This window comes from Artemia franciscana, unplaced genomic scaffold, assembly GCF_032884065.1.
Source record: "Artemia franciscana unplaced genomic scaffold, ASM3288406v1 Scaffold_4545, whole genome shotgun sequence".
Taxonomy (NCBI): Eukaryota; Metazoa; Arthropoda; class Branchiopoda; order Anostraca; family Artemiidae; genus Artemia; species Artemia franciscana.
In genome coordinates, this window is record NW_027065014.1 from 1 (window position 1) to 23,550 (window position 23,550).

The window sequence follows — 23,550 nt, forward strand, 5'->3', positions numbered from 1 at the left end:
ATCTTCGGTATATTTTGTCGATTTCTTCAAAATTTTTCAGTTATACACACCAGCAGTTGACTACCACATAATAACAATAGTTTTTTAGTGAGTATTAGACTTTGGGAAGTGCCTAGGTCCAACCACTCTCATGAAAGCCTCCTGCTGTCGTGAAGGATCCATTTTCCATCCATGTGACGATCTGATAAAAAAAAAAAAGGATAGTTTCCGTTGCGAAAAAGCAAAAAAAGCAGTTTTCAAAACGCGACTATTTGTGTTGGTCATTCAAATTGAGGGGCATCCAGTTTTCAAGCCTTTGACCTTTATGCAACGCTTTGAACTATCAAAAAGCACGTAGAAGCCGATGCCTAGCTCTTTTGCCACCCGACAAACCGTTTGTTATGGATAAATTTTGACCAGGTTCCTCCAGTCTTCGTCTTGAATTACTTTAGGTCGACCGCTTAGGGCTAATATTCAAGACTAAAATCTCTGGAACAAAATTTTATAAGCCATCGGCTACCAAACGCCTGATCATTCCTCCGGGTTGCTTTGGCAGCGCTTTGGTTCAATTTTAATTCTTAAAAAAAATTGGCCATAAATTGGTGAAAGATACTATTTATTTATTTTCTTTATTTCCCTCAAAAAATGAGGAGTACGCTACAATATAATATAAAGAAAAAACAAATGATAACACTTACAATCAAAACCTATCAAATATATGATGAGAAACTGAAAAGAGTCAAAGAATTTAAAGTAGAAAAAAATTAACAGTATCATTGTGTAAAATTCAAGATTCTTTATTGTTTAATATGACGACACAGTATATTAAACATTTAATGCGGCATAGAGCTACAAAAACTAAAGTCATTAAAACGGAAAAAAAACTTTTAAAACAACCATCTAATAGAAGTTATCTAATAGAATTTTTTTTATAATTATATTACAAAACTGCTATAATAATATAATATGGAAAAAATAAAAATTAATAGTGTAGTAAATAAGTATTTGAATGAATATAACACAAAAAAATAATTATGCTACTTCTTTTTTTGTTTTGTCCCTTCCGAATGGGAAGTTTTTAAAATAAAATAAGTGAGAATTAATTGGTTTCTTGTGCTATATAAAAACTTAAAAGCTAAAATTGGTCGGAATCCCTTTTTGACTGGCCAAATCTACTTTTTTGACACACACTTACTTCACGATCAAATTCTTTACAAACTAATCAATTCTCATTTTCTTTTTTGAAAACGGTTAATTCGTGGTTGGAACTCAGTCACAATAAAAATTTACATAGTTTCAGACTATTCAAGGACTCTACGTTATGTGTAGACACCCTCCTGCTACCGTTTTAGCAAAAATTTCGATTTTCATGTGTATTAGGAGTAAAAACAAGGATTATTTTAACTTGGTGTGCGCTTTAAGATAAAAACGCTGCCTATTAATTTTCCCAACTTTAACTAAAACTGAAGAGTCATCTATTCAAATAATTTATCCACTAATTGATATTCAATCTTATTTGAGAAGAAATAGATTCATAATATTGACATTGAAATTGATAAAATTCACGAAATGGCAATGACAAGGTCAAAAATTGCGGATATAAAGCAGCAGCTGAATAAACCTTTAGTCAAAGGAGAAAAATGGTCAGTTACACCTTTTTTCTGTGGGTCTTTTGCATGTCATAGCTGTCATCTAACATTTTGGATCTGTGCCAAGTAGGGCATAACAAGGATGTCTAAAATAGTAGTTCAGTGGGGTTTGGCTAAATTAAAAAGCTGTTGAAGTAGGTGAGATCTCTTGGAATGAGTATTAATCCTGCATTAAGCTAGACACAGACAAGTAGGATTACATTTGATTTTCAAAGCTTAATTAATAAACAATTTGGTTGCCTAAATATTGAACAGTCCACATAACTGACCTACAAATAAAGTATAAATTCCAATTGGTGCCTTTTTATGCTCTTTCTGAATATAATAATCATTTGCTGCAAATTCAGTTTAAAACCCTTTACAGATCCTCAAAGATTATAGCCTAACTTTATCTCTTATTTTAGGCACACCTTATATACCTCTGTTACTGTCACTGTTGTTAAAACCAGTTTAATAAATTAATTATAACAAAATCAAGAACCAAGAAATGCATATGAAATAGGCCTATTGGCCAAAGGCTATGTTTAGGTAAGGTTAGGTAAGCTTAAAATTTAATATGGGACAAAAATATTATATTTGTAAAGGGTATAAATAAAGGCATCATGTGGTTTGTTCCCTTTATAAGTAGGCCTAGGTTGTTTAGCCTAAGTGGACTTCTTAATATTTACCAACAATTCTAGTTATTTTTCTTTTAGTTAGCTGATTGCCATTAAGTAAACTGAGAAAGTTCACCAGGATTTTACAAATAGCATGGAAAGTTTGAAAGAAAATTCAAAGTCACTATAATATGAGCTGTAGGCTACAAGAAATTAGGAATAAACCATCATGTTCAGGAAGGTGAGATATAAAACAGTCAAAACATTAAAGTAAGCTAGAATCCTTTAGACTCACAAGAAATCACCCATTATATGAAAAATTTACATTTCTTGTAAATTTAAAAAGTAAAGTAAAATCAGGTAGGCTTACTAAAAATTCAGCCTCTGAGTGAGCAATTATAATAAGCAGCTGCATCATTCAATCTGGGAAACTTCAATCTATGGAATGGATCATTATATTTTGTAAGAGGTAAGCCTTTTACCTGCCCTTGGGAATTATTAGCTAAAACATTGCATCTCTGTTGTTGAACTTTAAACTGTCAAGTTCTAATTTCTTGTCAGAAATGATGTCTCAAGAACAAAAAATCTCAGGTTTTTTAACCAACTTTTTAGTGAGCTAAGAATTCAGCTGTAAAAAAATACTCAAGTTTAACTTTTAATTACCAAAAATAACAAAATCTACTTATTAGTTAGTAAATATACTTACTAGTAAAGTAAATTGAACAAGGCCTTACATAAGCTGTGTTTTAAAAGCTTATATGGCTAAGTTAAACAAATCTGCAAACTTCATGCTAGGACTAGAGCAAGGTGCAGCTTCTTCTTGAACCAGATTGTGAACCTCAAGGAGAACACTGTTTCTGCTGAATCAACAGATGTATTCAAATGCCATCTGGATGCTGAGTAGAGTGACAAACCATGGGGATTTGACTCAAATGCACCAGAATCTAATCAACCATGTATACAACTGTCATCACAAGGAGTGATTCAACAGGATAAAAAGTCCTTATTTCACTCCAAGCTATGATTTAAGGTAATTAAGGCAAGTTATAACACCTGTATTGTAAAATTTTAGATGATTAGCTTTCTTGATGAAGGTTTAGAATAGTGGCTCTCCAAAAGGAGTTTTGGTAGAAAAAAAGACATTTTTTGATTGCTAATATTAGGCCATGTTCATTTTTATTGCTTTTTTTTTCATTTTTGACAGTTCACCCAACAAAATTAAGATTTAATAATGTCTGTTTTTGTTCTATCATATACATTGTATTCTTCCACAATTCAAGACCTTTACTGCTTTTTCCTATTTTACAAACTTATACATGAATTAATTTATGGCAATTTGTAAACAAGAGGTACACCTCTTGAGACTATCCTTAGCCCCCTCCTATTTACCCTCTATGCTTTTGATTGTCCTCAACGCATTGTTTTGTTTGTTGTTGAACTCATTATTTAGAAATCTGGAAAAGATTATAATGGTTTATTCAATCATGTCTAAAAGGATATTAATCTACTTTTTCTGATTTGTGTTGGAGTCCCTTTGGCAATAACCAAAGCTATCATAATTGTTTTTAGAAGGTAAAACCCTATTCCCTTTCCATCATTTCAGGTAAAGAATGCTTCCATTCCATTTGTGAACTTGGCACAATTTCTTGGACTTAATTTATTCTTAAAATTGAAATGTAATGAAAATATTTCCTACTTAAGAATGAGTACACTTGAGGAAATTAGGGTTCCACTTCAAAAAATTACTTGATTTTTGCAGGTTATCAAAGTGGGTCTTTAACCCTTTCAACACCCTCTCCACCAATTTTGTTGCAGAAAGGTAGGCATGTTGAACCTTGATTAGAGTAAAATTGTGTTTCCCCTTTTGAGTAATTTTAATGGTGTGTAAAGTGAGACCTTGACCTAACCCCCCACCCCCACACACACACACACACTCAGTGTATAATGTAATATTGTTTGGCAGAATTTCAGACCTTATTATCTAATAAGCTTTAATATATGTGATTGGAGGAAAAAAGTAAGCTGTTTCAGCACCCCTCTGTCCCTTCTGCTTATATATAGAGACATAGATACAGATTATATAGATAGAGACAATCACAAGCTCTGTCTCTCTATGGTGACCCAGTGTATTTTATTTGTTATGTATATTATATTAATAAATTGAATTGAAAAAATTACTTTTTAGCAGAGAATTGGGCATGTAGTGCCTTGTTTAAATAGTAAATATGTAGTAGTTTTCAATCTCTATGATTAGAGGCACAGAGTGGGCCTGTGGCCTCTTCAAGATCACATCCCACCACCAGAAACCTTCTGCAGAAAGGTAGAAAGTCCAGGCTTTTTTAATCAATTGACTTGTAAGTTATGTTGTATGTATGTTTGGCCAATGAGATATTTTCAGAACCATACTCCTCTTCCCTGATCTTTGCACTAAAGTGCTCAGACCTCCATGAAATATATTTAAGTTTGGAGCAATGGATTTTTAGAGACATGCATCAAATTGAAGTTGCAACTTCAATTGAAGTTGCAACTGCACTAAAGTATCTGGATTAACTTGCCATTTGGTTTGCAGGTACTTACAATCAAGGAAATTCTAGATCATCAACCTTTACAGGCCAGGCATTAGAGAAATTTATTATCAAGGGGCTTTCCTAGGTCACAGAAAGTGACTTAGTAAGCAAGAATTGCATAGCATGTTTATATTGCAGAGAAAGGTTACATGCTTGAGCTAATTGATTTATTCATTTTTAATATATTCTAAGGTGGGAAAATCTGTTGTCATGCAATTTTTCAGGCAATGCAATTGCATAGTTTTGCAATTACTAGTAAAGTGTTTATGCAACAGTTACATGGCAATTGACATAGAATAAAATTATTAGTACATGGGCATAGCATAGGAATCTATCACTAGCATTTAGGGTATTTTTTAGTAAAGTTATATTCTGTTTGATGGGTTCCACTGTAATTGAGCCTAATATGGTTTAGTCTGGAAACTGTAATACCAAAGATCCAATTCTTCTGTTAAAAACTCAACCCAGTTCTGGAAAACTCTTCTATAAAACTTAACAAAAATATAAATTATTTAGATCTTTTGAAGGATGAGATTTACCAGTAGGCCAAAAGGTGATAGACTGCCAAAGATTGGGCTATATTTTTAGAAATAACAACATATGCTGGGCATAAGTTATATTTTATGACAAAGTTGTCCAGGATTAGCTTGTGTATATAGGGAATATAGAAATGACAATATGGACAATTTAGGGATTTAAACATACCTTTGGGTGGTTTCTAGCACATAGGAAAATTTTCCGCTACCCTCCTTCCCCTAAAATTTATGCTACTTACACCTATGACTGATTCAATTATTCTTTGTGGCTAATTTAAATTTTTGTAATTTCAGGTATCTAGTTGATAAAAAGTTGGATAATATTGAATTCTTCTGTTAAAAACTCATCCCAGTTCTGGAAAACTCTTCCATAAAACTTACCAAAAATTTTAAATTATTTAGATCTTTGAAGGAAGAGATTTACCAGCCGACCAAAGGGTTATAGACTGCCAAAGACTGGGCTATATTTTTAGAAATAATGACATATGTTGGGCATAAGCTATATTTGTGGTCAAAGTTGTCCAGGATTAGCTTGGGTGTATATGGAATATAGAAATGACAATATGGACAATTTAAGGCTTTAAATATACATTTGGGTGGTCTCTAGCATATAGGAAAATCTTCTGCTACACTCTTCCCCTAAAATTTGTGATACTTGCACCTATAACTGATTATTATCAATTATTCTTTATGGCTAATTAAATTTTTTGTAATTTCAGGTATCTAGTTGATAAAAAGTTGGATAATATCCAATTCTTCTGTTAAAAACTCAACCCAGTTCAGGAAAACTCTTCCATAAAACTTAGCAAAAATTTTAAATTATTTAGATCTTTGAAGGAAGAGATTTACCAGCCGGCCAAAGGGTTATAGACTGCCAAAGACTGGGCTATATTTTTAGAAATAACAACATATGTTGGGCATAAGTTATATTTGTGGTCAAAGTTGTCCAGGATTAGCTTGGGTATATATGGAATATAGAAATGACAATATGGACAATTTAGGGCTTTGAATATACATTTGGGTTGTCTCTAGCATATAGGAAAATCTTCTGCTACACTCTTCACCCTAAAATTTGGGATACTTGGACCTATAACTGATTACTATCAATTGTTCTTTATGGCTAATCAAATTTTTTGTAATTTCAGGTATCTAGTTGATAAAAAGTTGGATAATATCCAATTCTTCTGTTAAAAACTCAACCCAGTTTCTGGAAAACTCTTCCATAAAACTTAACAGAAATTTTATATTATTTAGGTATTTGAAGGAAGAGATTTACCTGTTGGCCAAAGGGTGATAGACTCTTCCATAAAACTTAACAGAAATTTTATATTATTTAGATATTTGAAGGAAGAGATTTACCTGTTGGCCAAAGGGTGATAGACTGCTAAAGATTGGGCTATATTTTTTAGAAATAACAGCATATGTTGGGCATAAGTTATATTTTTGGGCAAAGTGGTCCAGGATTAGCTTGGGTATATAGAGAATTTAGAAATGACAATATAGACAATTTAGGGCTTTAAATATACATTTGGGTGGTCTCTAGCATATAGGAAAATCTTCTGCTACACTCTTCCCCATAAAATTTGGGATACTTGCGCCTATAACTGATTACTATCAATTATTCTTTATGGCTAATTAAATTTTTTGTAATTTCAGGTATCTAGTTGATAAAAAGTTGGATGGATAATATCCAATTCTTCTGTTAAAAACTCAACCCAGTTCTGGAAAACTCTTCCATAAAACTTAACAAAAATGTTAAATTATTTAGATCTTTTAAAGGAAGAGATTTACCAGTAGGCCAAAGGGTGATAGACTGCTAAAGATTGGGCTATATTTTTAGAAATAACAGCATATGTTGGGCATAAGTTATATTTTTGGGCAAAGTGGTCCAGGATTAGCTTGGGTATATAGAGAATTTAGAAATGACAACATGGACAATTTAGGGCTTTAAACATAAATTTGGGTGGTTTTTAGCACATGAGAAAATCTTCTGCTACCCTCCTTCTCCTAAAACTTGGGCTACTTGCACCTATAACTGATTAATATCAATTATTCTTTATGGCTAATTTAAATTTTGTAATTTCAGGTATCTTGTTGATAGGAAGTGGTTTGATCAATGGAAAAAATATGTTAACCTTGATGGGCAAGATGAGTCTGACACCCAGGAGATATATAACCCAGGACCTTTTGATAACAGCAGTATTCTTGGAAAATGTATTATATTTTTATTTGTTATCTTTTATATATTTACTACTGATCAACAAGAACTAATAAAAATTTGATAGAAAAATATCACATCAGTGGGACTTGAATCAACCACCTATTGTATACTAGGATGACAGTAAACCCCAAAATTGGAGCTAATGCCCCACCAGTAGAGACTTTATTTGACCAAATCAGGCAATCCAATTGGACTGCCAAGACCAAATATGTCTGCCTTTTTTTGGGATAAAAATTATCCATTCACCATGGGCAATTTGCCTAATTTAGGCCCACATGGCTGTGGGTTATGTCATCCCCAAAAGCACAACTATTGGACCTTTTGACTGATTTGAGAAAAATAGCTATCTTAAAATTTTGATCAAATGCCCTGGGACTACTGGAGTGCTAAGAAAGAAAATGGACAGCAGAGGGCCCTAGTTGCTCTCCAATGACTTTTAGTCCATTAGGGTACTGGAACCACCCCTCCCACAAGTTTAAAATGACCCCTCAATATAAAGTGACAGAAAAAATGATGCATGGAAAACCCATTGCTCTTTACTAAGTCAGTGCAACTGTGTTGTCCATGACAACAGTTATAACCGAAAGATTAATGGTAGTATTTGAGTGGGGTATTAGAAGAGGGAGGGGAGAGGAGATCTGGAACCTATAAAGTACATTTAAAGCTCTTATTTTCCTGAGTCATTTGAGTTCATAAGCACCTCGTTTTCTTGCTGTTCAATTATAGCCCACCGTTGATGTGAAGTTTTCTTTCAATTTCAATGTAAATTTCAAGTTACCCCTAAATATTTTAGTTTAAGTCAAATTTTTATCAAATTGATTATTTATTGAACATAAATTCAAATTTGATTAAGTTGAATATTAATAGCAGCAGTTGAGTGGTGTTAGATACCTCTAGTGCACAAAGTCATTTTCCTGTTGTAAATCTTAATCCTACTTTTAATTATGGCTATCTCTAAGGGCTAGTACACACAACATTTAAAAGGACAGCCTTATTGAGTGTGCCAGGAAGTTGAAAATTGTTAAAATTTTCATGTTAGTTTTTTGCAAATTGGCTGACTTTTCATTGTAAAGAAAATTATTTTTCAAAACATAGAACTCTTAAAGAGACACAGTTAATCAGCTATTAATTTCCATTGCGAGGTATTTTAAGTTCTTTATGCAATGTTTTATTCATTGTAATGACCATTGTGGTAATTATAATTGGTTTTATTAATCACTGTAATAAAACACTCAATTTATTAACTCAATTTAATAAACCTTGGATTTTATTGCTTGAAGTTTTCGTTATGCATTATTGTGCTGCTTTAAAATGGTACTTGGTACTTAATTTTTTTTTTTGTCCTTTTAATCTTTAAGAAATAAACGTCTTAGGAAAGTATTTGTTACTAATTATTTTGTCATGCTACCCTAAGGTTTGAATCTTCCAAGTGCTGATGCATTTTTAGCATTCATCAATAATTTCATTTTTCTATCAATTAAAATTATGCATTAATCAAGTCCTGTAAAAATATTTCAGATTCTCAATCCCTTTCTCAATCATACAAGCTTGTAAGTTTTCTAAATTTCTGTAGTCAGGATTCTCTGTGTTTTAAGATGTTTCCTCTTTTTAGCAGTCAGACTAATCAAGTACAATCATGTAAAATCATAAGTGCTAGTAGTCCTCCCTGAAATTCTGATGTTTTTACAATTTCCTCTGTGTTGTTTCATTATAGTGTGTTTTTGAATTTTCTCAAGGTTTTGATAGCCACATTTTTTTGTGTTTTAAGATGTTTCCTTTTTTTAGCCATCAGACTGATAAAGCAGATTCCTAAGTGATAGTAGTCCCTATAAACTTTGATGTTTTTACTATTTCCTCTGTGTTGTTTCATTAAAATGTGTTTTTAAATTAAAGTTTTGATACCCACATTTTTTTTTTTTTTTAAGATGTTTTCTCTTTTTAGCTGGCAATCTGAAGCCAAAACTATCTGAGAAGGAAGACTATGAAGTAGTCCCTGAATCTGTGTGGAATTATTTCAATCAAACATTTGGACGAATGCCAAAGCAAGAGCCCATTTCTAGACAGGTTAGTGAAAAAGATCTCAATATCTTATCAAATTCTCTTTTTAATGATTTCTATATTGGACACAAGGGAGTTTATAGGATTTTGTTGGCAGGGGGGGGGTATTTCGTTTAGTGGGGTACATAAAAAAAATTACAAAACACAGCAAAAATTTGTTTATATGTATTTTGCCACCTTTTCTTACAAATGATAAAAATTTTTTAGGGGGAGGTTGGTTCAAACTTAGTGACCTCTTCCCCTGGATATGCCTCGATTGGAAACTTTGAAGTAATTTTGAGTATCAGAGTTCTGTTTCTAATTTAGAGCCAATCATGTAGAAATTTGGTTCATGGTATGGGCGGAGGCATCTAAACTTTGAGAAAATGGGGGAAAAGCCTACATGAGAAACTGTTTTAAGAATCTTGAGATTTCATAAAGGATGGGGGGTATGTCCCCTTGAACTCTTTCCTGTGTACACACATGCAGCTGTAGGCATATAGCTGTTTTGTCACGGGCTCTTTCCAGCTGAAGTAACTTCTGATATGTCATTATGACATTTTAACTATTTGCAATTTAAAATTTTATGAAGTGAAACTTTTCTAGGGGTCATTACTAAAAAAAAAAGAAAATCTTAAGCACACGTGTCTTAATCTTGCATAATTCAAGCAGTTTCTATTTAAAGAATGAATTAATACTTTGATAAAATGAGATGAATAATTGGATATTTGATGTAAATAAGACTGGATTTAATCATTCAGAATTTCACAGAGGTTACATGGACATGAAAAAATGTCAGCTTTCTTGGAAAAGACAAAAATAACTAATTGTTACTCTGACTCACAGTGATGACGATTGCTACGTATGTCATTAAAATATCCAGCGATTTTATAACTGTTTTGACTGTCTAATAAAAGGATTTATCCCTATTTAATTTTTATTTGTACGTCATAGAAACGCAATGGGATATTCGAAAATACCTAACTAGTTCATTGTTTTTTTTTCTTGGTTAGGAATGTAAAGTATACTGACCGATTCAAAAAATCTTTATTGTTATTATACAGTTTACACCCTTTTTTTGCGTATACCATTGACACCATTTTATACCGTTATTTCACCGATATAATACCATTATTATAAGCTTTAAAGTACCAAGAACATCAGAATAAAAAATATCTTATGTCCCTGGATCCATTTTAGGTCTATTCATGTCCGAAAACAGGAATTTTCTAAGATGTTTCTTTTGGTTGTTAAGAATTTACGAAGCTTTAGGACACTACCACATTTTTTGTAAGTTTTTTCATGTTAAACCATGAAAATAAATAAGGAAAACTAATGGATTGGATTCGATAACACTTTTCATTTTTCAAATTTAAAACATTTTTAATACACTTAAACATTTACTTATACTCATTTACTTATGCAGATATTATACACATTTTCATTTGTACATTTACTTATACACATTTACTTAAACACTTACTTATGTATTATACACTTATAATACACTAAAACATTTACTTATACACATATTATACACATCTACAGTTACACATTTACTTATGCACAATTACACATTTACTTAAACATTTACTTATGTATTATACACTTATAATACACTAAAACATTTACTTATACACATATTATACACATCTACAGTTACACATTTACTTATGCACAATTACACATTTACTTAAACATTTACTTATGTATTATACACTTATAATACACTGAAACATTTACTTATACACATATTATACACATTTACATTTACTTAAACATTTACTTATACTCATTTACTTGTGCACATATTATACACATTTACTTATACACATTTACACATTTACTTAAACAATTACTTATGTATTATACACTTATAATACACTGAAACATTTACTTATACACATATTATACACATTTACATTTACTTAAACATTTACTTATACTCATTTACTTGTGCACATATTATACACATTTACTTATACACATTTACACATTTACTTAAACAATTACTTATGTATTATACACTTATAATACACTGAAACATTTACTTATACACATATTATACACATTTACATTTACTTAAACATTTACTTATACTCATTTACTTGTGCACATATTATACACATTTACTTATACACATTTACACATTTACTTAAACAATTACTTATGTATTATACACTTATAATACACTGAAACATTTACTTATACACATATTATACACATTTACATTTACTTAAACATTTACTTATACTCATTTACTTGTGCACATATTATACACATTTACTTATACACATTTACACATTTACTTAAACAATTACTTATGTATTATACACTTATAATACACTGAAACATTTACTTATACACATATTATACACATTTACATTTACTTAAACATTTACTTATACTCATTTACTTGTGCACATATTATACACATTTACTTATACACATTTACACATTTACTTAAACAATTACTTATGTATTATACACTTATAATACACTGAAACATTTACTTATACACATATTATACACATCTACAGTTACACATTTACTTATGCACAATTACACATTTACTTAAACATTTACTTATGTATTATACACTTATAATACACTGAAACATTTACTTATACACATATTATACACATCTACAGTTACACATTTACTTATGCACAATTACACATTTACTTAAACATTTATTTATGTATTATACACTTATAATACACTGAAACATTTACTTATACACATATTATACACATTTACATTTACTTAAACATTTACTTATACTCATTTACTTGTGCACATATTATACACATTTACTTATACACATTTACACATTTACTTAAACAATTACTTATGTATTATACACTTATAATACACTGAAACATTTACTTATACACATATTATACACATTTACATTTACTTATACACATTTACACATTTACTTAAACAATTACTTATGTATTATACACTTATAATACACTGAAACATTTACTTATACACATATTATACACATTTACATTTACTTAAACATTTACTTATACTCATTTACTTGTGCACATATTATACACATTTACTTATACACATTTACACATTTACTTAAACAATTACTTATGTATTATACACTTATAATACACTGAAACATTTACTTATACACATATTATACACATTTACATTTACTTAAACATTTACTTATACTCATTTACTTGTGCACATATTATACACATTTACTTATACACATTTACACATTTACTTAAACAATTACTTATGTATTATACACTTATAATACACTGAAACATTTACTTATACACATATTATACACATTTACATTTACTTAAACATTTACTTATACTCATTTACTTGTGCACATATTATACACATTTACTTATACACATTTACACATTTACTTAAACAATTACTTATGTATTATACACTTATAATACACTGAAACATTTACTTATACACATATTATACACATTTACATTTACTTAAACATTTACTTATACTCATTTACTTGTGCACATATTATACACATTTACTTATACACATTTACACATTTACTTAAACAATTACTTATGTATTATACACTTATAATACACTGAAACAATTACTTATACACATATTATACACATTTACATTTACTTAAACATTTACTTATACTCATTTACTTGTGCACATATTATACACATTTACTTATACACATTTACACATTTACTTAAACAATTACTTATGTATTATACACTTATAATACACTGAAACATTTACTTATACACATATTATACACATTTACATTTACTTAAACATTTACTTATACTCATTTACACATTTACTTAAACAATTACTTATGTATTATACACTTATAATACACTGAAACATTTACTTATACACATATTATACACATTTACATTTACTTAAACATTTACTTATACTCATTTACTTGTGCACATATTATACACATTTACTTATACACATTTACACATTTACTTAAACAATTACTTATGTATTATACACTTATAATACACTGAAACATTTACTTATACACATATTATACACATTTACATTTACTTAAACATTTACTTATACTCATTTACTTGTGCACATATTATACACATTTACTTATACACATTTACTTAAACATTTACTTATGTATTATACACTTATAATACACTGAAACATTACTTATACACATATTATACACATTTACATTTACTTAAACATTTACTTATACTCATTTACTTGTGCACATATTATACACATTTACTTATACACATTTACACATTTACTTAAACAATTACTTATGTATTATACACTTATAATACACTGAAACATTTACTTATACACATATTATACACATTTACATTTACTTAAACATTTACTTATACTCATTTACTTGTGCACATATTATACACATTTACTTATACACATTTACACATTTACTTAAACAATTACTTATGTATTATACACTTATAATACACTGAAACATTTACTTATACACATATTATACACATTTACATTTACTTAAACATTTACTTATACTCATTTACACATTTACTTAAACAATTCTTATGTATTATACACTTATAATACACTGAAACATTTACTTATACACATATTATACACATTTACATTTACTTAAACATTTACTTATACTCATTTACTTGTGCACATATTATACACATTTACTTATACACATTTACACATTTACTTAAACAATTACTTATGTATTATACACTTATAATACACTGAAACATTTACTTATACACATATATACACATTTACATTTACTTAAAACATTTACTTATACACATTTACACATTTACTTAAACAATTACTTATGTATTATACACTTATAATACACTGAAACATTTACTTATACACATATTATACACATTTACATTTACTTAAACATTTACTTATACTCATTTACTTGTGCACATATTATACACATTTACTTATACACATTTACACATTTACTTAAACAATTACTTATGTATTATACACTTATAATACACTGAAACATTTACTTATACACATATTATACACATTTACATTTACTTAAACATTTACTTATACTCATTTACTTGTGCACATATTATACACATTTACTTATACACATTTACACATTTACTTAAACATTTACTTATGTATTATACACTTATAATACACTGAAACATTTACTTATACACATATTATACACATTTACATTTACTTAAACATTTACTTATACTCATTTACTTGTGCACATATTATACACATTTACTTAAACAATTACTTATGTATTATACACTTATAATACACTAAAATATTCACTTATATACATTTACTTAAATATTTACTTATGTATTATACACTTATAATGCGCTAAAACATTTATCTTCCCAAAGACAAACCATTCCTTCAATGCAAAGTTACACCATATTTGTTACAATGTTACAATGTTACAATAAACAAAGGTTACACAAAGTTGGACCATATGATTTTAGCTGATTTTCCGCTGATTATTCAACCACGCTTCATTTTTGTGAATTTGGTTCTCCCTACTACTAAATACTGCATAACTGCACACGGTGTTCTTCTGTATTAAAAGTTGAAATCCTCATTTTTAAAGATATGTATCGCTTAGTAAACTTCCACATAAACAATTCAACCCGATTTCCATGAAAATAACTTAAGTTCAGCTCAAGGCCGTATCCAGGGGGGGGGGGCTAGGAGGTTTGAACCCCCCCTAAATAATTGTGTGACGCATAAAAAAAACTAGCAAAAATGAATATAAACACATTTTGGAGTGCTTTTTTTTATTTTGTTGTCCCCCTCATTCTGAAAAAGAAATTCTTTTGTTAACTCCCCCCCACCCTAAAAAAATCCTAAAAAATTTTTGCCTCTCAGATTTAAAAAAAAGTCTGAGTAATAAAGAGAAATAGTTAGTATGAAATATTTTCCTAACACATGGTTTGTATTATACATATTACAGATATTCTTCACGCTTAATACTTTAGTATATTATAGATATTGATCATGCTCTCAATAAAGCATATGTCATACCTTAGCAGAAATGGCAGTTCCCCCCCCCTTTGAAATAGTTATTAATTTTAAATGTATGAAAAAAGAAAAGGGGAAATGCTCCTATTTAAATCCTGGTTAAAAACAAATTCCTGAGGTAGCACTTGACCTCGTGCGAAAATTTCTTACTGGTGCCTTTCATAGATGGGATCATTTTATTTTATAGTTTTCAAGGTCACTCGTGGGTTTAATTTTTTTTTCCATGTGATGATATTGAACATCAGTAAATATATATTTTTTATTGGGCAAATGGGTGCTTCATTCATTTTTTATAAGATAAGATGACATTTAACCTACTCAAACCATGTCCTGGTTGAACTTCGTTGATGTAAGGATGCTGGGACTTAAAAAAAAAATTATTTTAGTTCTATTGGGTCGTATGTTATTGTAAGTTTTTCTCTATATATTTATGTTTTGCCGAGGATGACCCTTGGAAATAGGGCCGAAATATTCATTCAAATTAGATTCCCATTGTCTTGCAAAAGAATCCCCTATTGTTCTTCTTGTTTTTAATGTTTGTGAAAAGATGACGTTTGTTTTGTGAAAACAACCGATGTTACTTGAACCCAGAATAAAACTGCAGCGTTGAAGAGATTTAAAAAGAATAAAATTTAAAGAATAGAGATATAAAAGTATGAAGGCAAAAAGAAGAATGAAAATATAACATACAGAAATTGGAGAAACAGAAATTTAATGCAAGTTGTAGACAGTAGAATGAAATCAAATAGCATGTCAAAACTGGCAAAGTATAAAAGGAACGTTAGTATTATCGTTCCCAACGTTTCCAATGTACATGTCATATCAAATTCGACGACTATTCAATTTAAAAATATAGTTAACAGTTCAGTTTATTTTGAATTTTTATAATGATGTTCAGCTTTAGAGCTGAAGTCTTGTAACATTTGCGTTACATACAAATATTCTAGAAAAGTTTTCAGATTTCTTAAAGGGATAGAGGAAGAAATGATGGCAAAAAAGGCTTAGTCTACCACCTATCTGTCATCACTGCAGTGGCATCAATTCATGGTAATGTAAGGGGTTGGGGGGGGGGGGGGGAAGGAAGGTTCCACGAACACCAAAAACAAGAAGAACAATAGGGAATTTCTAAAGAAAGCGGCCAAGAAATTAGAATGAATATTTCGGCCCTATGTCCAAGGGCCGTCCTCAGCAATACAAAGATATATAAGAAGAAAAAACTTACACCAGGATAAAATCAATAAAACTAAATGAAAAATTTTCAAGTCCTTACCTCCTTACATCCTTACCTCATTGAAGCTCAACCAGGACTGAAAAATAAATAGTGATGAAACGAGGCAATTCGTTGAAATGAAAGAGAATGATTTAAAAGGACGTTTTTAATGGCAATCTTGCTTTTTTGGCTGCTGTTCTCATAGGTCTATTTGTGACAGAATCTGTGTTAATATATCTATTGTTTTTCGTTGTATTTCGTAAGATCATTTTTAAATAAATTTGTGCATAGAGCGTTTAGTGAATATTCTCCTAAGTCCCTATTGAAGGAAATATTACTGTTAATTTTAAGTCTGATTTCAATTGCTTCTCGAACTACTTGATTTATGCCCTAGGTCATTGGTAATAAGGGTGGATTTTTCAAAACGTATTTTGTGGCTAGGATTTTCAAAAACATGGCTGCTTAAAGCAGAATCAAAAGAAACAGATGCAATATTAGAATTTAGAGCTATATTTTTTTATATTTTTGATTTGCTGAGACGACCCTTGGACATAGGGCCGAAATATTGATTCTAATTTCTTTCCTCTGTCTTGAGAAATTTCCAATTGATCTTCTTGTTTTTGGTGTTTGGGATGGAAAGGCAGTGTGGTCTTCGTCGCAATTTACGGCAAAGATATATTCTTCATAATCTAGGGGAAAGGGGCAATTTTGTTATTTTTCAATTTTTCATTCTAACTACCCAAAAAGGCCATCAAGGTTGCAGCAGTAGTTACATTCTAGTAAGAAACGTGGGATTGCATCCAAGTAACAATGTAGATTGGCAAACATTGTTTCCTCTGTTTTTGTTTTATATATATGTGTTTTATTGTCTCTTGTAGATTGCTACTGTGCCACCAGGAATACGTGTATGTGGGGGAAGGGGTATAGTTTTATCATCCCTTTGATTGTCCGTACGATCTGGAAATTCTTTGTTAAGAACAGTTTCTTTGTAGGACTTCTGAATATTGGATCCAAAGACCCCTTTTCATATGCTTTGTGTCCATTCATAAAGGCAGTGTTTCCCTAAGTTTTGACATATGTGCCCCTGGGTTGTATCCAAGTTTTTTTTTCGAGGGGTGTTTTACAGAAGTTTTTTTCTGGGAGTGGCGGGGTTTCACAAAAAAACTGTAAAAACGCATCATAATTTATTTATGTTCATTTTTGTTACGTTTTTACGAATCGGACAAACATTTCGGGGAGGAGGGGTTCACCCCCCCCCCTAGATAAGGCCTTGTCTGCCCTTTTCTGTAATTTTCTTAAAGCTGAGCACCTCTCCAGAAAAAAATGGATGGATCATGATAGCATTAGAGAAAAAACAAGTTTTTTCAGCTGAAAGTAAGGAGCGATATTAAAACTTAAAGCGAACACAAATTATGGCATATGTGAAGGGGATTACCTTTACGCTAAAGCTTCAATTTTGTCCCAATTCTTTGAGAACGACTCTTGAAACACAAGGAAGTTCAACTAAAACAATAAGAAGCTCTTAAAAGTACTAAATAAACTTAGCATCGAGAGTGAGGTGTTGACGAGGGACGAACCCCCTCATATGCATAATAATCTCTGTTTGTTTTAAGTTTTAATGTTGCTTCTTACTTTCAGTTGAAAAAAACTTGTTTTTTTATTTAATATCTGTTTTTTTTTAAATAATGCTTAGAAATCTTCATAGAATATGTCCCTTCACCCATGAAAACGTTCTCCATTGAAAAATCCTCACACCTAACCCCCTTCCGTGAACCCCCTCCACCAGAAAAAATCCCCTGAAAACGTCTGTGTACTTCCCAATAACCAATACTATATGTAAACAATGTGCAAATTTCATAACTTGCAGCCCTTCCCCTGGGGACTGTGGGGTGGGTGGGTAAATCATCTTTAAAGACATAGTTATTAGATTTTTCGACTAGGCTGGACAAAATGACTATTTAAAAATTTTGATCGGGTGACTTTTGGAAAAAAATGAGCGTAAAAAGGGACCTACTTGCCCTCAAATGTTTTGGTCACTTAAAAAGTGCATTAGAACTTTGGATCTCCTTTCGAATGAACCCTCTCGCGATATTCTAGACATATTGGGTTGATACGATCACCCTTGGAGAAAAACAAAACAAAACAAATAAACACGAATCCGTGATCTTTCTTCTGGAAAAAAAAAATACAAAATTCCACAGTTTTGCAGATAGGAGATGAAACCTCTACAGTAGAGCTCTCCGATACCCTGAATCTGATGGTGGGATTTTCATTAAGATTCTATGACTTTTACGGGGTGTTTCTGTTTTTTTTTAAATTAGGCAATTTTTTCAAACTCGTAGCTTTTGATGGATGTGACTAAACTTAATGAAGCCTGTATCTTTGAAATCATCGAAAAAATCCAATTCATTTGATATATCTATTGGTATCAAATTCCCGATTTTTAGAGTTTTGGTTACTATTGAGTCGGGTCGCTCCTTGCTTAAGGTGAATGTCCGAAATTGGTGAATGTCGACATTTATCGGTGAATGTCCGAAGTACTTTTTTATTCTCATTGGATTTAGTTAGCGTTGTCATTCAACTTTTCAGTTTTATTCAAGGTTTGATGGTGACAGGTTAGGTTAAAGATTAGACTGGGTTAGGTTTTTAACCCATTCTTGAGATTTATACCCTAGTTTAACCCAATCTAACTTTTACCATTAAAGCTTGCATAAGACTGAACAAGCTGATTCGCAAAGCTAATTGAATTCAAGCAGAGAAAAAGGAATTTCGGAAATTTACCAGTGAATGTCGACATTAACCAGATTTGGGACATTCACAGTAACATGTTCACGAAATAGTAATAGACGATGAATACACAGTTCCATGGTTCTCAGATTATTAATTGCAATCAGTTCATTATAACTTAATCTTAAAAGATTCAATTAATGTTTTCCCCCATTCTAATTTAAGACAACCATTCCACATACCTAATGAAAATCGAGGCAGCAGGCAGGCAAAATCTATTGCTAAGCAAAGAATGTTTGTCCAATCCAATTTGTGAATGTCTCATTTATTATGGCTGGTTTTTTCGATTGGTGTCTTTTCTCTTCTTGTAGAGTTCACTTCAAAAGGTTAGATTTTGTTTTTTTTCTGAGCACTGAGGACGACTTGGTGGAGATCCTTGTCGAAATATTTGATTGTTTTCGTTTTCATAGTTTGCTACTGGTTGACAAAATTCTCGTTTTTTTCTCAATTCTCACCTGTTTGATTGATTTTTCATTTAATAATATCCTTTCTTGTTTTTGTTTCATACGTAATTGCAATCAGAGATGTGATTTAACTTCCAGTAACATGTTCCTTGCTGAGCGCATGTGAATATCTTGACAAAACTCCGATAAAACTCGTATCCCCGCTTGAAATCCCTTGGGGATATGAGCGCTGCACTAAAGCTCGCCTTGCGATTGCCCCTAAATATTTGGACCCAATCAAGTATGCTTTTGGTAATTAGCAGTCCAAATACTTTACTGAGAGTAGCCCTCGCCCACCTTTCCCCAAAGAAATGCAATAGGTTTGGCAAAGTTAAAATTCTGTGGTGATGTAAGTTTTCTACCAAACATGCTAATTATTTTGTTCTAGGTAATCGATGTTGGAAAAGATAAGGAGTGGCTTCAGTTAGAGATCTATCCCATTGAGGTTGAGTTAGAACACATCAATAATAAGAATAAGCAATTACCTGTTACTCGGGAATTCAGTAGAATTCCACTTAAGGTAAGTTTTTGTTATTAATAAATTATGACTAAATGATATACACACACACACACACATATATATATATAATATATATATATATATATATATATATATATATATATATATATATATATATATATATATATATATATATATATATATATTATATATATATATATATATTATAGTATATATATATATATATATCATGAAAACAGAAAATTACCAATGCAACAGCACAAACACATAAAAAAAAAACACACATGAAAGAGACAGAAGAGAAAAGGAAAACTGTTTTCCTAAATTAGTGACTAATATAGACCAGCACTTGAATGAGGCCTTAACCCTAATCATCCATACAATCACATAGTCAAAACAGCAATAGCCATACACAATCAACCATAAAGAATAATCCATGGACAGGCAGTCATGTCCGTCAATAAGTATAAGTCGTCATTTACCAAACAATAGAAACAATAAAGACAAAATAATTCAGAGGCAATAACCCAACACAAGGGCTCATCAGGAGAATACACTTGCCTATAGGGTTTCGCCACTTTAAATTCTCTACCCAGCAAAGTGTTGTGGCTACCACAGAATATCCATGGCACCCCCGTGTCAGGTTATCACCCCCAAAAGTACATTGCCTATGAAAAAAAAAATGCAAATGTAAATCACCAAGTAACACCAAAAACAAGCTTATCCTGTTAATATATCCCTCTTTTTAGCAACAATAGGTAAACTAAATATGATAAATTTTACCAAATCACAAATATTAAAACAATGCAAAAAAAAATTGAATGAACTAAACAATTATAGAATTCATCGTTAATTGTTTTCATCGTTCTCTCATACTAGTAGGGGAAAGATACGGAAAAAAATGGTCGAACCAGGAAAAAATTGGTACAGAAATTATTTTTGCACCATTGTGTCATAAAGAGAGCTCTACAACATATCAAAAATCTAAATCTCCATCCCGTTGCGAAATTCCCTTTTTTTTCACGTTTTTTTGCGCCTATTTTTTAGATATTTCCAGATCCGAGGATGAGGAACCGTGAAAAGAAAGTAGTTTATTGATGGTTTCCCTCTTAAGAAACGATTGTTTTTGTGCTCTTTTATTAGACAGAAACATCACGTTTAATCATTTAATTCTTTTTATGTTTTTTTTTGTATGAAGTAAAAAAATCAAATAAAAAAAAAAATCAAGCGACACACGATCACGGGGTATTTTTCGAAGAGGAGCACGAATTTTTCGGTTCAGAATGAGGGTTTTCGTTGTAACATTCAACCGACAGCTCACTTATTCCCAGTTCTCTTTTTTAGATGGCTGAGACCGCAGTTTTATGTCCCCTTTGTGAACGTTCAATAGACACCTCAGAATCGTCCGGTACTGGCAGAAATAGGAGCTACGGCGATCAATGAAGCTAGCAAAAACGAGAGGTACCAGCATCTCTGTCGAGGCAGGGAACCAAGTCCATGTTGCTTGCAGAAAGACTTTCACAAACAAAATATACCTGTCGAAAATTGAGAATGAGAGACGACGAACCTTGCAAGAAAAGACGGAAGCAGAAAAAGTGGTACTCTGATCACGGACTCCAAGTTTCAACTTCCAAGAGTGTTGCTTTTTCTGCACTACAAGGATAAATCTCCACACTACCCACAGAAAAGACATGAGTGGTACAAGGTTTGGACTAAAGACTTTGAAGAGAGTACAAAGGCAGTGTGCAAAAGCCGTGATGATGATTGGTCAAATAACGTTTTCCGCCGAATATGTGCAGTGTCAAACCTGCACGCAGTTGACGCCATTTATCACGCAGCCTGTTCTTCTATGTTTCGATTAAATAAGAGCCTTCCAGCCAGATTTGCGACGCAAGAACTTTTTGGAATACTCGAAGATACTGAGCCAGATTAAAAAACGTCCAAAAAGGGGAGGCCAGGTCACAATGAAAGATATCAGGCGTTTTTGAAGCTGGCTACTTTTTTCGAAGGAAATGACGAAGAACAGTATACAGTCAGTGAACTTGTTGTTAAAATGGAGAGCTTTTGAATGGAACAGACCTTGAACCGTACTGTAACAAGTACTTGAAGTGCAAGCTTCTGGAATATTTCAGTGACCAGCTAGTATTTGCAACTATTGACGGTAAGGCTGACGTGGTGACATTCAAAGAAAAAGCATCAGCGATACTCCAGAATTTTTTTTACTTGGACAAAACCGATAACGAAGAGAGTGAGAAATCAAGCTTATTAGAGCAGCAGCAAAGATTATCAAAGTGATATCAAAGGACTGCCAGCACAGAAGGAATCATATATGACTGCAAAGCAGATTTCTTCTGGAGAACAGCTGGAAGGCTCTCTACCTGATAGCCTAATGGTGTTCTTAGATGAAATATTCGTTGGAACCGATATTTCCTTCAAAGTGCTTGCCATTGGCAATTCCATCGTTCAAGCAGCTCGCCCGCGTGCCCTCATTTGTCCACTGCAACTAGGCTTAGCAGTGCCAACTGGATCACCATTTCAAGTCCAGATTTCTTATTGACACTTTACACAGCCATGGATTCTGCTCCACCTATGCTGAAGTCCAGAAATTTAAACGCTGTGCATCAGTCCATGATGAATCTAGCCTTGCAGGAGTTACCTCCGCACATGCTGTGCAGCATGTAGCTGATAATGCAGATCACGATGTTTGCACGATGGACGGAACAAACACTTTCCATGGGATGGCTCTGCTAGCAACAGTCACGCCTCCTCTCATTAACAGCCGATCGCCCATTCCGAGAGTTTAAGTTCATTAGATGAAGTAGCCCAAAAAGGAAAAATTCCCATCTACCCTTACCGTTAAGTGAGACAGTGCTTTCAAAGGGTGCAATATGAGAAGATCCCTGGCAAAAATGTCAACGACCCGTATGCCTCACTCGATCAGCTTTGGTTAGCTACGGGTTCCTGAATGTCCCAAGGCCGAGCTGGAATGGATTCATGCAGTCAGTTTT

The 23,550-nt window shown here is 31.8% G+C and overlaps 1 protein-coding gene across 1 annotated transcript; it reads left to right on the plus strand.

Moving 5' to 3' along the window:
- Nucleotides 1-1,472: 1,472 nt before the first annotated feature.
- LOC136043328 (ubiquitin carboxyl-terminal hydrolase 15-like) lies at nucleotides 1,473-22,475 on the plus strand. The gene is made up of 5 exons (XM_065728255.1): nucleotides 1,473-1,622; nucleotides 7,414-7,541; nucleotides 9,491-9,612; nucleotides 20,450-20,581; nucleotides 22,227-22,475. Exons 1-5 carry the CDS (start codon nucleotides 1,549-1,551, stop codon nucleotides 22,473-22,475), a joined length of 705 nt encoding a protein of 234 aa, XP_065584327.1. The 5' UTR covers nucleotides 1,473-1,548.
- Nucleotides 22,476-23,550: the final 1,075 nt, after the last annotated feature.